This window comes from Taudactylus pleione, unplaced genomic scaffold (assembly GCF_031769625.1).
Source record: "Taudactylus pleione unplaced genomic scaffold, aTauple2 ptg000032l, whole genome shotgun sequence".
Taxonomy (NCBI): Eukaryota; Metazoa; Chordata; class Amphibia; order Anura; family Myobatrachidae; genus Taudactylus; species Taudactylus pleione.
In genome coordinates this window covers 4,933,175-4,948,699 of record NW_028284434.1, presented here as the reverse complement: position 1 = coordinate 4,948,699, position 15,525 = coordinate 4,933,175, and the positions used below count along the sequence as shown (strand labels likewise).

General features: G+C 41.4%; 1 protein-coding gene across 1 annotated transcript in view; it reads left to right on the top strand.

The window, feature by feature from the left end:
- Window positions 1-15,014, top strand: part of LOC148538920 (pancreatic secretory granule membrane major glycoprotein GP2-like) — a 41,836-nt gene extending 26,822 nt beyond the window's left edge. The window contains exons 7-10 of the mRNA XM_088452096.1: window positions 6,936-7,166; window positions 8,655-8,817; window positions 13,737-13,836; window positions 14,950-15,014. Coding sequence (XP_088308222.1) covers window positions 6,936-7,166; window positions 8,655-8,817; window positions 13,737-13,836; window positions 14,950-15,014 — 559 coding nt within the window. The remainder of the gene's footprint in view (window positions 1-6,935; window positions 7,167-8,654; window positions 8,818-13,736; window positions 13,837-14,949) is intronic.
- The last annotated feature ends 511 nt before the right edge of the window (window positions 15,015-15,525 follow it).

Genomic DNA, 15,525 nt, shown 5'->3' with positions numbered 1-15,525 from the left:
AAAGTAGGTTAATCATGGATCACAGTCAAAATCCAGTGCAAATCCTGACCGCCCAGATTCAGGTGTTAACTCAAAAAGTCCAGCAACTCTCCCTCAAAGTTGAGGAGCCAAGGTCCGCTCCCCTTGTTGCCACGGTTTGTGAACCCAAACTTCACTTGCCCTATTGCTTTTCTGGAAGCTGTAAAGACTGGCAATTGCAAGGATGCTTGTAAGCTGTACTTTAGACTCAGGCCTCACTCCTCTGGTTCCGAAGTCCAGCGAGTCGGGATTATTATTTCCCTTCTACAGGGGGACCCACAGACCTGGGTATTCGGGCTGCCTCCCACTTCTTCTGCACTCCTGACAGTGGATGCCTTCTTCGCTGCCTTGGGACTGCTTTATGACGATCTCGACAATACAGCTATAGCAGAGGCCTGCCTCCGCTCTCTGAAACAGGAAAGCCAGGCAGCGGAGGATTACTGTACAGAGTTCCGTAAGTGGGCCGTGGACTCTGGATGGAATGATCCTGCACTGCATAGCCAGTTTCATTGGGGGCTGTCTGACCAGATCAAGGACGTCTCATTCCAGCATCCCACCACGAGCACCCTGGATGACCACATGAGTTTGTCTATTCATATAGACTGACGTCTCCGGGAGCGAAGGTTGGAAATGAACCTGCCATTGTAAGCTCCTCATTCCTCTCTTTGGATTCCGGCTGCTAAACAGGAGAAGCCAATGCAACTGGAAGCATACCGTCTTCTGACAGAAAAGAAATGGAGAAGGCACGTGCTGGGTCTATGAATGTATTGCGGAGGCAAGGGACATTTGGCCCAACACTATCCTGTAAGGACTGGAAAAGACAAGGTCTAGATGTTTGTGGAGGGATACATCTAGGTCTTGCATCCATTTCTCCGAAAAAATTCTGTCCTTTTCCCTGCTTTGCTTAAAATTTCTCACAGCCAGATTCCTGTCTCTGCCTTTATAGACAGTGGAGCTGCAGAGAACTTCATCGACCAAGCATTCTTCGAGACTTTGGGTCTACTTCCCGATCTCTGGACAATTCGGTTGCTGTTATTGGTTTGGATGGGAAGTATATCTTCAGTTCCCGGATGCCACCTATTCAGTTGACAGTAGGTGCCTTGCATCAAGAAGAGCTCTCATTTCTTCTCCTTCAGTGTCCTATGGCTCCCATTGTGTTATGCTTACCATGGCTGAAGAAGCACAATCCTGTTATTCAGTGGCAGATGGGGGAGATTCTCCAGTGGGGTTCTACTTGTTTTGTCCATTGTTTGTCTCATCCACTTCATCTTGCCACTGTCATCTCCATGGACTCTCCTAAGATTCCAGCTCCATACTGCGATCTCGCAGAAGTTTTTTCCAAGAAAAAAGCTGATGTCTTGCCACCTCATTGTTCCTTTGACTGTGCCATCGACCTGCTACCGGATGCCAGACTTCCTAAGGGTAGACTATATCAATGATCAATCCCTGAGGATAGGGCTATGCAGGAATACATTCCAGATGCCCTTGAGAAGGGGTTCATTCAACCGGCCAAATCCCCAGTGGGTGCAGGGTTCTTTCTTGTTCAAAAAAAGGATGGGTCCCTCCGGCATTGCATTTACTTTTGTGACCTGAACAAGATAACAGTGAAGAACGCATACCCTCTGCCTCTGATCTCAGTTCTTTTCGACCAATTACAGGAGGCTTCAATCTTCTCCAAAATTGATTTACGTGGAACCTACAACCTCATCCGCATCCACAAAGGAGATGAGTGGAAGACAGCTTTCAACACCCACTCTGGGCATTTTGAGTACTTGGTGATGCCATTCGGTCTGTCCATTGCCCCTGCTGTATTCCAAGATTTTATTAATGAGGTCCTGAGGGATTTCCTGGGGGTTTTTGCTCTGGTGTACTTAGATGACATCCTCATTTATTCTAAGTCCCTGGAAGAACACCGAGAACACGTCAGGCAGGTGTTGCGAAGACTTCTGGAGAATAGCCTGTACATTTAGTTGGAGAAATGTGAACTTGAGGTGGAGCAGATCTCCTTCTTGGGTTATGTAATTTCCTCGTCGGGGTTCTCCATGGACCCAAGTTAGGTGAAGGCACTCTTACAACCCACGTCCCTCAAGGCCACTTAGCAGTTCCTAGGATTCTCTAATTATTACCGTTGCTTCATCAAATTGTTCTCCACTCTCGTATCTCCTATTGTCAAACAGCTCAAGTCGGCCTTTGTGGGCGCACCTGTCATCCGTCATCCTGGTCCTGACCTCCATTTTGTGGTGGAGGTAGATGCCTCGGAAGTTGGAGTTGGGGCCATTCTTTCCCAGAAAGATTTGAAATACAACAAACAACATCCTTGTGCCTTCTTCTCTAGGAAATTTCAAGCAGCTGAGAGAAATTACGATGTGGGCAATCAAGAGCTCCTGGCAATTAAGTGGGCATTTGTAGATTGGCGACACTGGTTAGAGGGGGCTAATCATGTAGTGTCCGTCTTGACGGATTATAAGAATCTAGCATACATTGAGTCCGCCAAAAGATTGAATGCCAGGCAGGCACGATGGGCCTTGTTTTTCATGCATTTTAATTTCAACATCTCTTTTTGGCCTGGGTCTAAGAATGTGAAAGCAAATGCTCTGTCCCAAAGCTTCCCTACTGACCTGTGTCTTATGGATAATGAGGAGACCATCATCCCTTCAAGGACCTTGGCAGACTCTCTCAGACAGCATCAAGCTGAAGCTCCCCCGGAAATGCCTAGAGGGATAATGTTCATTCCGGTAAGGTACCACAAGGCAGTCCTTAAGGATTTCAATTCGTCCAAGGCTGGGGGTCATCCAGGTGTTGCCAGGACTCTAGATCTTATGTCTCGTTCAGTTTGGTGGCAGTCCATGTCTCGAGATATCCGTGAGTTTGTGGTGGCTTGCGATGTATGTGCCAGGAATAAGACTCTCCGTACTGCGCCTACAGGTCTGTTGTGTCCATTGGCCATGCCCCTTAAACCATGGACACACATCGCAATGGACTTTGTGATGGAACTTCCATCTTCTGCTCACTGTACAGTTATCTGGATCATTGTCGACAGATTTTCTAAATGGTGCATTTCGTCCCTCTCAGCAAATTGCCCTCAGCCAAAGAATTGTCAAGTCTTTTTGTGCAACACATCTTCAGAACACATGGACTGCCTTTGGATATCATTTCTGACCGTGGTACCCAGTTTGTTGCTAGGTTCTGCAGGTGCTTCTGTGCTGATCTGGGCATCAAAGGTCAGTCTCCCATCAGTATATCATCCACAGACCAATGGGCAGACAGAGTGGGCCAATCAGTCTTTGGAGCAGTATCTCTGGTGTTTTATTGCTAAATGCCAGAACAATTGGGTGTCCCTTTTGCCATTTTCAGAATTTGCATAAAACAATTCTTCCCATTCCACATCTTCTGTGTCCCCGTTCTTTTGCAATTTTGGAAATCATCCCAGAAGCAATTCTTTTGTGTCTTCATCATATTCCAGTCCTTCATCTGTTTCCAGATTTTGATCCGTCTGGAGGAAAGTGCATCAGTCCCTTCGGCAGGTGTCTGGTCATTCCAAGGTCTGGGCAGATAGACATCGTAGGCCTTGTAGGCTGAAGGTGGGGGATTTGGTCTGGCTGTCCACCAGGAATATCAATCTGCACCAAAGGTCACAAAAATTGGGACCTAAGTTCATTGGGCCGTTCAAAATTATTGCACAAATTAATCCTGTGGCATTCCGTTTGAAGCTACCTTCCACTGTGCTCTCCTCAAGCCAGTGTTCTTCTCCACCAGATACTCTCTCAGACACTCAATCAGGCCACCACCCATTCTTGTTCAAGGTCAACGAGAGTTTGTAGTAAAAAAAATCCTGGACTCAAGAATGAGGCTGTCTTTAATTTCTGGTACACTGGAAGGGGTATTGTCCTGAGGAGTGCTCCTGGATTCTGGAAGACTCTTTGCACGCTCCTATCCTGGAGGAGAAAAATTTTTGTGGTCTTTCCAGACAATCCTGGGTCTAGGGGTTCCTTAACCCCTCGTCACAGGGGGGGGTACTGTTAGGATCAGTTAAGCAGATCATATTGTTTGGAGTTCAAGCCTTAGTTGCTACTGAGGAACTGCACTAATTACTGCCTGTCTGTGTGCAGTATCAGGTGCATTACTTGATTCTCCTGTCAGGACACAGCCCAGCTGCACAGTAGTCTGTTATTAAGGGAGACTTGCTCTGATTGGACTCTATCTCTGTTAAAATCCAGCAAGCCCTGCACTCCATGCCGGTGATAGAAGTTTCTTCATACTTCCGGTTCCTGTAACCTGCCTGCCAGTTGAGTTCAGAGTCACTCTTGCTGTGCTCTGTGTGTGCCATTTGTTCCATCCAGGTGTCTCCACCTGTAGTCCGTCCACATGTGTTGCTTGTACCATCTGGGCAGCACAGAGTGCTTCCTACCTCTGAAGCGCCTGTCACCATCCAGCAGCTTGTATCAACCCAATGGCGCTAGTCACAGTTCTACATTCCAGGTACGCAATCTAGCACACCATCACCAGTGTCGTCCTGGCGACACTGGTAGCAGTTCTGCATTCCAGGTGTGCCATCTAGCACACCATTGCCAGTGTCATCCCGGTGACACTGGTAGCAGCTCTGCATTCCAGGTGCGCCATCTAGCACACTGTCGCCAGTGTCATCCCAGCGGCACTGGTAGCAGCTCTGCATTCCAGGTGCACAATCTAGCACACCGTCACCAGTGTCATCCTGGCGGCACTGGTAGCAGCGCTACGTTCTCTGTTGCATTCCTCTCCTGAGTCTCATCAGCCCAAACGCTGCAATGGTCCTGGGGCCCCAGGTCACTATCAGAATTCAAGGCTGCTGCAACAGCCCAAAGGCTGCTTCACTCCATTAGTCCCTTGGCCATGACTTTAAAGGCCACAATCAGCCCCCAAGGCTGCTCCAACAGCCCAAAGGCTGCATCACATCGTCTGCCCATTGGCCACGACTAGCCTCTATCAAATCAGCCCTCAATGCTGCCCTTCATATTCTACACTTGGCCACAACTAGTTAACTGGCAGCAGTCCTCTGACAATTCTTGTCTGATTAACCATCCAATCCATAACAGTATGATTCAGAATCTGTCCCATTGTGTCCAGACAGCAGTGGCTCTGCAATAGTGTAACTTTCTGTCTGGCAAGTAACTGATCCTTTCCAGTGACACCCTCATGCACTACCACACAGACATTCATGCAAATGCCCACAGAGACACAAATGCATAGCCACACAATCAGAGATGCGCATGTACAAAGAGACATACATGCATGCAGTGACACATGCATGCTCAACAAACACATGCATATACAGACCTACTGTACAAGAGGGGATGTAGTCAGGAAGCCAATGGTCTAAATACCAACCACCGGCTTCCAGACTCTCTATCCCGGCATGGTGCTAATGACAGGCATCGAAAACTTGATGCCTGTCATTATCCATACGCATGCCGAACAAAGGTAAGCCGGGCGCAGACAGCTGTGGGGCTGGGGGAGGGTTAGGTTTAGTGTTCCTGGGGTGACTTAGGGCTAGACAGCCCCTCGGGAGTTTAGGGTTAGGCTAGGGGAAGGGTGGGTTAGCGTTAGGCACCCCCGGGGGGGTTAGGGTTAGGCACCCCCCCGGGAGACTTAGGTTTAGGCTGTGGGGAAGGGGGGGTTAGGTTTAGGCACTTAGGGGGGGTTTAGGGTTATGTAATTGGGGGAGGTTAGGGTTAGGCACCCCTGAGGGAGAGTTAGGGTTAGGTGGTAGAATTGTTACCTTTTGACGATTGGGATCTTTACACTTGCTGGGCTGCCAGGCTTTGAACCGCCGGCCGCACACCCTACAAGAGATATATGCAGACATACATTGTGGAGAAATGTATCAAACCTTGTGAAAAGTAGAGAAGTGGACAAGTGATGAAGTTGCCCATAGAAACCAATTAACTTAACAGTCACAGTTATTTGCTGCCCATATTATAAGCACCTCTCTCACCAACTGCACTTTGACATGTAATATTCACATAAATCCCACAATTGTATACAACCATCTTCCACAACCAAACTGAGGGCATGATTCAGAGCCGGACACTCTAACCAGAGCGCTCGCTCTGAATCAGGGCCCTCCTACCTAAAAATGGAGCAGCCTCTTGGACGCTCGCATAACTGTGGGTTACCACGCGACCATTGCGACCATCGGGCTTGCAATGAGACCCTTGTGGTAGGGTCTCACTGCCGCAAGCCCAGGAGTGCTTTTGGCTCTATCAGAGCCAAAAGCACTCCCACTGACATCACTAGTGATGTCAGTGAGGCCGGCTCCAGACGGAAGGCATTCCCATGGGAATGCCTCCGTCTGGGCAGCCACGCCCCCGGCACGCCCACCAAAGGTGGCATGCTGTCAGTTACCATCGACAGCATGCCCCCTTTGGTGCGAGACCCACCAAAGGGGGCGGAACTCTCCGCATTCACACCGTCACCCGCGGCATCCACCAAGTACATCATTACCCTCCGCAAGGCTGGGCCAGTCACGCTGGGATAGAACGCTGTAAACAACCCACAGCTGCAAGCCGTGAGAGACGCTTTACCACCAGGAGGCAGCAGAGGGAAGGAGCGTGGAGATTAACATCTCAGTACCATCGGCAGGGATCGCATCATCACCGGGACAAGACCAACGGGACTTTACTGCCACTTCCATTCCAGGATAGAGGTAGGGAAAGTCAGTATGTGATCCCTTGTACACCTTTTGGAACTTATCCTAGTAGGTCTCCATTGAATTATCTCAAAAGAGCTATAAATCATCTATGGTGTTTGTCAAACTTTTTTCTTTTCTTCTCTCTCCTTTTTTCCTTGCTTGGTTTATTTTATTGGTTTTATTACATCAGTAGCGCTCTTATCATTTTTTATCAAGCTATTTATTTCATATAGAGCTGCTTTTCATTTAGCGCGGCTACACTGTATCTGCTATCCATAACTATTGCCCTCTACCAAGACTCAAGCTACAAGATACCCTATGAGGGCTCAGAGGCTCTGCTAACATCAAAAAGCAAATTGTATGTTGGAATAATTCTAAAATCAGGAGATAGCAGTACATGGGCTGTGCTCATGAAAAATTGTTATGCAACTATATCAAGTGACCCATCTTCCTCAGCAAAATATGATATCTTGAAAGACAGGTTTGTAATCAGCATAATACTCTGATTTATTTAACAGAATCTAGATGATTTTTCTTTTGATAAAATAAGTCTTATTCTGAATTGGAAGCAACCTTTTTTTTTGCATAAAATACACATTTTCATAAAGTTTGTGCATGCAAAAAATGCATATGCATACATTTGTTTGCATACACACAGCTGTTTGCATATGTACAGCGAAGGTGTGTTTCCATAATTGTTACAAGGTTAGAGGTGGACACAACCACAGAGACACAGTCAGGAGTTGTATCTGATGGGTGTACTCTACTCTTGGAGCAAAGATCCACACTACTATATTTGCCTGATATGTACGCTTGGGTTGATGCTAGTCATCAACAGCCGCAGCGAAAACTTGTACCAACCTATACTAGTTGCTAAAGATAAAGCATTATATAATCTTTTCATGATCCAACTAACCAACTGAATGATTATCTGACCACCTAAATAATCATGAAGTGTACTCACTAAAGCTGACCGACTTTTTCATCAGACCAGTTAGCTTCTTTGCAACTGAACAATTATGACATCACTTTTGTTCAAAAAAGAGAGAAAATTAAATTATATTTAAAACAGGCCTTCATTCTGTCTCTAAACACTTTGAGGAATCCTGCCTCAGTGCTGGCCTCTGTCAAGCTGTGATTTCCCAGTTGGTAAATAGATGACTTAAAAATCTACCAAGTCAGTGCTATATCCAGATATCTGTATACATATAAAAAACTTACAAAGAAAAGTGAGCACTATGTATGCAAATAATTTGACAGAAGAAAAACGTGTAATTTCCAAAAATATTCAACATTAGTCCATAACCATTTTGATTCATTTATGAAGTTTCATGAAAAGAATCTTGCCTTAGTGGACAAGAATTCCACTATTTAATCTCAAAACTGCATTACATCTTGAAAGAATGCAATAAAAAAAATAATTAAGAAGAACCAAATGATTAAATGTTTCATAAATGTTGAACAATTATAAAAGCTTTGGCTTACAGAAAAGACTGCCAAAGTCCTGCCTTTTTGTGGAAAGTCTTGAAATGCTTATGCTAAAATCTGTGCTCTACAGTGGACATTTGCAGAGAAAAAAGCTATGAGCAGGCCACACCTAAAGGTGTTGCTAAACCAGAAAGGGACTCGAGCACATGCCCGACCGAAGTAATTACTTGGATATACAACCCTGTGGGAGCAGAAGTAAATGGACTATTTTTGTTTAGTTGGGTTGGTTAAATCAAACATTTGATTTGACCAACTTGTCTTAATGACTGTTTTCGGACATTTTTGGCATTTGAGAGCAAACAAATTATTATTGTTTGCTGCCAGGCATAACCCAATTATCACTCCAACCAGCCAACTAGTTAATGTGTGTTAAGCTTAAGGTACAATCCATGCAGTGACCACAGTCAATAACATGTCTAACCTATTCAAATTCTGAATCAAGCAAATTATCTCATTGTTGTTGGATATTGTTGTTTTACAGCTGTCCCAGCAATCAGGACTCCACTATTAATGTGATTGAAAATGGAAACTCTCAGTATGGACGCTTCTCAGTTCAGCTCTTTGGATATGTCAAGGATTTAAATGTAGTCTATTTCCACTGTGACATTCATATTTGTAATAAGGCCAATGAGATATGCACACCTGTGAGTACAAGCCAAATGCAACAAATTACTGCTATAGTGTAAAAACAACAATGTAATGGTTTTGGGTTTGGCAATACCACGCTCAAGTGTTTTGGTTCAGATTCATTTTCAGTTTTGGAGTTCTTTAAAGTAGTAATTTGGACCTGTTAACATGTAATACAAAACCCGAGATTCGTTTTTTAAATCCGAATTCCGTACTTACAGCGGACCTGAGCCAGGACTCGGATCTACTTGGAACCCCAAAATTCGGGTGTGTTCAGTTTTTAGGAAAACCAAACCGCACATCTCTACTAATAACCCTGCATAGTAAATGACTGTAATCTATATAAAAAAAACAAAGTGTTTTAATGATATTATTATACTGTACGCTTTCTATGTTTATTTTTTCTTGGGACACCTCATTATTTACTTGCATTCTTTCCACACTTTCCTGTGCACTATATAGACACTGTCCACTCCAGTCCTTACTATTTATATAACATAAATTGGTAATGGAAGTTAAACCATCTAGAGGGTGTGCATAATTAAATCACAGGTGATGAAGATTGAATAGGTTTTAATATATCACTCTATGCATACAAATACCAATTATAATAATAAAAACATCTTGTACTAAACCATACACATCTACCTCATAAAATAAGCATATAATAAATATTAAAACCTGAGTGGAGATGTTATTAGCAATAATATTCTTCTCGTATTAACTCAATGTATTGATGAGTTTAAATGACCGGCTAATAGTCTCTGAATAGTGAATATCCACTTATACAATTTGTCAAAAGAACAGTCCTTTGAGCCTTTTCCTGGAGCAAACAGAAGGTACTTGTGAAAATGTATTCCATTACATGGTATAGTCAAACGTGGTAAAGAGCAAGTTCCAATATATGCCTGGTTTGGGAGAGTATAGGTGAGCTATATATCAGCAGAAGATGGCTTGGTATTGAAAAAGCCCGGATGTTAATTACTCACAAAACTCCCGTATTGCGGCTGGACGGCTCCGGTGTGGGGAGGTTCCAAAATGCTGGTAAGTTCCTCTCATGGTAAACCCACATAAGCAACAGAATACTGCCTTCAGATGGTATTGCAATGCTCCACAAATCTCTTAATTTATATGGAAGGAATTGACTTTCAAGGTATGTATAGTCCCAATATCCTTAAATCCTTGACATGTATCTCCGACACAGTAGCCTGTCGGTTTCTTCAGATGGTAATGAGTCATTGAGACAGCAAGGATGTCTTTTGCAATGCATTGGAACCAATAGAACATTCAGAAATAATTAATAAATACAATTCACCTGTTTAAAAGGGACTCCTCTTAGAGTTTTGTTCCTTAATATCATGCACACAAACTTTTAAAGCCAATACAATAATAACAATAAGGAGGTCTGATTTAATATAAAACAACTCATAAATGACAGAATTACATAGAAAGAATATGTACCAATGGCAACATAATATAATTGCTTTTAAAAGGAATAACATGGTACTTTATACAGACTTTTGTCTATCTAATCTATAAGAAACATATATTTTGTGGTTGGATCAGATGACCGACTCTGTGGCACAGTCAGTTAGACCACAATACCATTCTCCAAACTGATCAGTGTTCGATTCACAAGTAGGACACAGATAAACTCATATCACAAACAGACATTTCTACTTAATATTAATGACCACTAATAATACAGTAGCACCTCTCTCACTTGAGTTTTTTTCCAAATACATTATAAAAAGTCTAATATACAAAACTGATCTCCCAATTCACATTTACATTCTCTTTATAAGTAATCAGTAAATTATGTATGCTAAATATAATTTCTTTAAGAGGAGCAGCATGATAGTTTATACAAACATTCATGTATCTAGTCTTGTAATAAATATATAAGTCATGCTGTTGTAATCAGACCAGCTCTATGGCACATTCAGCTAACCACAGTCCTATTCTCCTAGCTGACCAATGTTCAAATCCCGGATAAGACACAAATAAACTTATATCACAAAAAAAAAAAAACACACACCTGTCTCGTTTGAATTTTTACCAAATATACTATAAGGGGTCCGATGTGTAACACTAATCTCCCAATTCACAATAACGGTCTCTATATTAGTGGGCAATAAGTAGTATATACTGAGGCTGCAATAATAAAGTTTTAAACTCACAATCTACTGCATAGATCAGATTATAACAGTCACATAAATAAAGTATATCACAAGACATAACACATATGTATTATTTAATAGCTTCATTCAACTCATTAGATATTATTAAGCTCTATGTTTTCGTTTAACCCTCCTGGGATTAGTGTACCTAGTGAAAAAATCCAGAAAGCCTCCCTTCTGCACAGGGAGTTAAACCTATCCTCCCTCTGGAGGTACATTGAATCGCTTCAATACCTTGAACTGATAAAACATTAACGTCACCATCGTGAAGCTGGGTTACATGACGTGATACACTATGGAGGCAATTCTTCCTCATTACATTCCTCCGGTGTTAGAGAAACCGTGTGTTTAAACTCCTAATCGTACATCCCCCGTATTGTTTCCCACATTGACAGGAAATGAAATAGATCACATAAGTGGAATCACAATTTATAAAGGTGTCAATCGTATAATTCTTGATCAAACTGTTTGACAAATTGAAGACTCCTATTTTTAATAAATCGACAGGTAATGCAGGAGTGTCTCCCACATTTGTAGCACCCTTTAGGTCTAACAGTAAGCCACATATTAGAACTCTTATCCTCATTAGGTTTTTGATTAGCAAAAAAACTAGGTGACACAATTTTTTTTACAATTTTTGGCCTTTCGAAAGGTAATAACAGGGGAATCTCCTATAACAGGATCCAGGATCCTATCCATCTTTAGAGACTGAAAATTCTTTTGAATTATCTTTATTATTAAATATGATTCTTCATTAAACCTTTTTTTTTTATTATTATTATTATTATTATAATTGGTATTTGTATACATAGAGTGATATATTAATACCTATTCAATCTCTATCACCTGTGATTTAATTATGTGCACCCTCTAGATGGTTTAACTTCCATTACAAATTTAGCTTTTGATATTTAATGTGATCAGAGACATTTCTTTGGGTGCTGTGTTGTATAATAATTTGTTTTATGTAAAAGGAGGTCTGGTTTATATTATAGATTAAATCATATTAATTGTAAGCGCCTGGTAATAGTTGCAGTGGCAACTTATTAGTATAATTTATATAACATCAACCTGTACATGGCAACCACACTAACATGTCTTTATCAAGTCTGTATATAATATGGGTCACATATAGGGCCTGATTCAGAGGTGGAGACAGAAGCACCGTCCATTGGTCGTTGTCTGTCTGCGACTTGCTGCTACAAAATCCTTGTATACATCCTTACGTCCAAAGTACTGAGGTGCCCACTGTCACGATATGTACACAAAGTAATACTGAATGCTGAGTCCTTAGATTCCACCATCAGACACCCCATTGAAACTTGCACCAGCCCTATGGCAGGTGCAGTTTTTCCATCCGACTATGACCTCCTATGTGAGCGGTCATGTCTGCGTTTACAACCACTTTCCCTTACACTCCTGTGACACTCCCATAACATGCTCATCCTTGTGAGTTTCCTAAGCCACCTCCCTGTCACCATCGAGGAACGCCCACTAAAATTACAACTGTTACTCTGTAAGAAGTAAGAACACAATCGGGACCTACGTGCGGTGACATCAGCCTCTGAATCAGGCCTATAGTCACAATTCACAATGTCACAATGCAATTAATTATATATAAATATATATATATATATATATTTATATTCCGTTCCTTGGGAGGGGGCCTGGGGAAACCGGCAGCCCACAAAGGGCTCCAGAGCCCCCTAGATCTAAAGGGAAGAGGTAAGAGCAATTTTACTTTTAAATACACACTTAAACGCATCTTAAATATACTGTAAATACATTTAAACATATAAAATGAACAATGAAATATCACAAATATAATGAAAAATCTACCCTATCACTGGTGCCCTAGCCTTCGATCCCCACATGCATAAGTGACCCTTGGAAGCCCATGACCTTGTCACCATTTCACCAGTTGTACTTCCTTGGACCAGTGCATACTGGGAACACCCCACAAGACCTGTCATTTTGGAGATGCTTAGACCCAGTCATCTAACCATCACAATTTGGCCCTTGTCAAAGTCACCCAGATGCCCATTTTCCCTGCCACATCACCTTCAAGAACTGACTGTTCACTTGATGACCAATATATACCACCTTTTGACAGATGCCATTGTAATGAAATAATGTTATTCACTTTTTTCTGTCAGTGGTGTTAATTTTACGGCTGATTGGTCTATTTCTATATATATATATTACAAATGAGCAGGGCGCTCGCCAGTCTTGTAGTGATATTTAAGAGTTGCATTTTATTCAAGCATAAGCTGACATAGTGCAGCAATGATAAGGTGACGTTTTGGTCCTCCCATGGACCTTAATCATGGCACAACATTATCCATCCAAGATTAGCAACGTCAGCTTACTGTATCATTGCTGCACTATGTAACTTTACGCTTGAATAAAATGCAACTCTTTTAAATATCACTACAAGACCAGTGAGTGCCCCGCTCTTTTGTCATTTGGATATTGACCTGTGGATTTGAGAATACTTCATATTGTTCCTATAGGAGCACCCAAGCTGATGGATTCTTGTAACTGTGAGTGCATGATTTAATGTTTTTTTTTTATATATATATATATATATATATATATATCGAGAGAGAGAGAGATGTGTAACTATATATTTGCACAGTAATATCACACATAAGTTAACACAGTTCCACATAGATGATACAATGCCAATGAAGAACTCGCAGATGCTAGCTTCACCTTCACCATTGCTCTGACTCAACTATTTCTAATTCTTCTAGTCCTGCTCTGGAATGAGGTCTCTTAGTACCATCCGTGACATCCGTACCTATGATGGAGATAAAGATACAACTTTGTCTTTGGGGCCTATTATTAGACAAGGTATGTTTACATATTTGTATATAAAAAGTTATATTAATCTTCAACAATAAATTATGTTCTAAAAAGTCTTACTTGAAACATTTTAAATGTTTGGACACTTTGATTATGCATCTATGTCTCTAGAATATGCTACTATATTTGTGCACTGCAATCCTTATTACAACAGGTTTTCATCTTGTTAATTAATTTTCTTTTTTATTTGTTTTATTCCATTGCAGGATAATTTTGCCCATAAGCAAAAATTAAACAAATAAAAAATAGACCAACAAATATACCTGTATACGCATGCACCTCTTGGATACCAGCATAGTCAGTTTTTCCTTGCACACCATATAAGTGCACAGGAAAATGAACACTGTTGAGATTCTAAAATTCTCAGGAATGTGCGAAGCCACACATCTCTGAGAGTTGATTTTCCCTCCATCACTGTTAGATCCAATCAGTGTTGGACTGATCCACAGGGGTACAGGGGAAATCCCCAATGGGCCCCACTGCATAAAGGCCCCACCACTTGCTTTAATATCAGTTCCAGACTGTGCACTTGAATTATACAATGTTACTCTGTTAGATGGTCCTTACATGGTCTATAATGTCTGTCCAAGCCTGTTTGGGCTGGCCTCATCCCCTGTGGTATCTGATCACACCCCAAAGCATCATGCTCCAGTCCGACACTGGATCCAATGCTATATAATGTACTTACTTGTAAGCTGCTAATATAGCTAAATATTGTATTGGTCTATAATACTGCAGTATTGGTTTCATGGGAGATCAAACTCCAACCTTTGCTTAATTCATTCTTAATTCCTTTACTTTAAAATGCACTTTGATGGAACAAACGGCACCTCACTTAAACTGTATAGAATCCTACTCCATTGGTCTCACATTCAAAGATTTGCAGCCTACACTCATTGAAGTTGAAAGGCCAAAAACTGATAGAATGGTAATAAAAATATGTGACCTAGCAAGAATTGTGTGTGGTTAGTGGGATCTGCATGTGGTTTAAGTGGGCTGATTGTGGCCAAATGTGTCCTGATTTTTTCACATGTTGTGAGATATGATTATACAAAGCAGAATTAAATAATTTTTTATTAATATATTTCTTTATATCTGCAGAAAATCCAACCAGTGATGGTGAGTACTCCATTTACTATGCTAAAGTCATAACTGTGATCATATAATTTTGACATACATATCAATAACTGGTATAACTTCATCATCTTCATCATCTTCCCAAAAATGTCTTAAACTTTCCTGTAAATATCATCCTCCATTTTTATAGCACTGTCAAGCCATTTATATTCCTAGGTTTCCTATTCTACATGCAAATACACAACAATTCCCAGCTACCCCAAACAAAACCAAAATGTGTCACTTTAGATGCCAGATATATCTCATATGTCTTGATAATACAATTCCAATATATCACTCTTCTTTACCAAATGCCCTCCAGTATTCTCACCAGTTCATGTCAATCAATTAATAAATGCTGTATTTACACTACAGATGCATGCAAGCCCCCGTGTTTTGGTTTTGGAACTGGATTTCTTTTTTTTTATTTTTATTATTTTTTTTAAACCCTATAAAACAATACAGATTCAATTTCTTCATCAAATAATAATTTAGAATAATTACACAGGTTGAGTCTCCCATATCCAAATATTCCGAAATACATAATATTCCGAAATACAG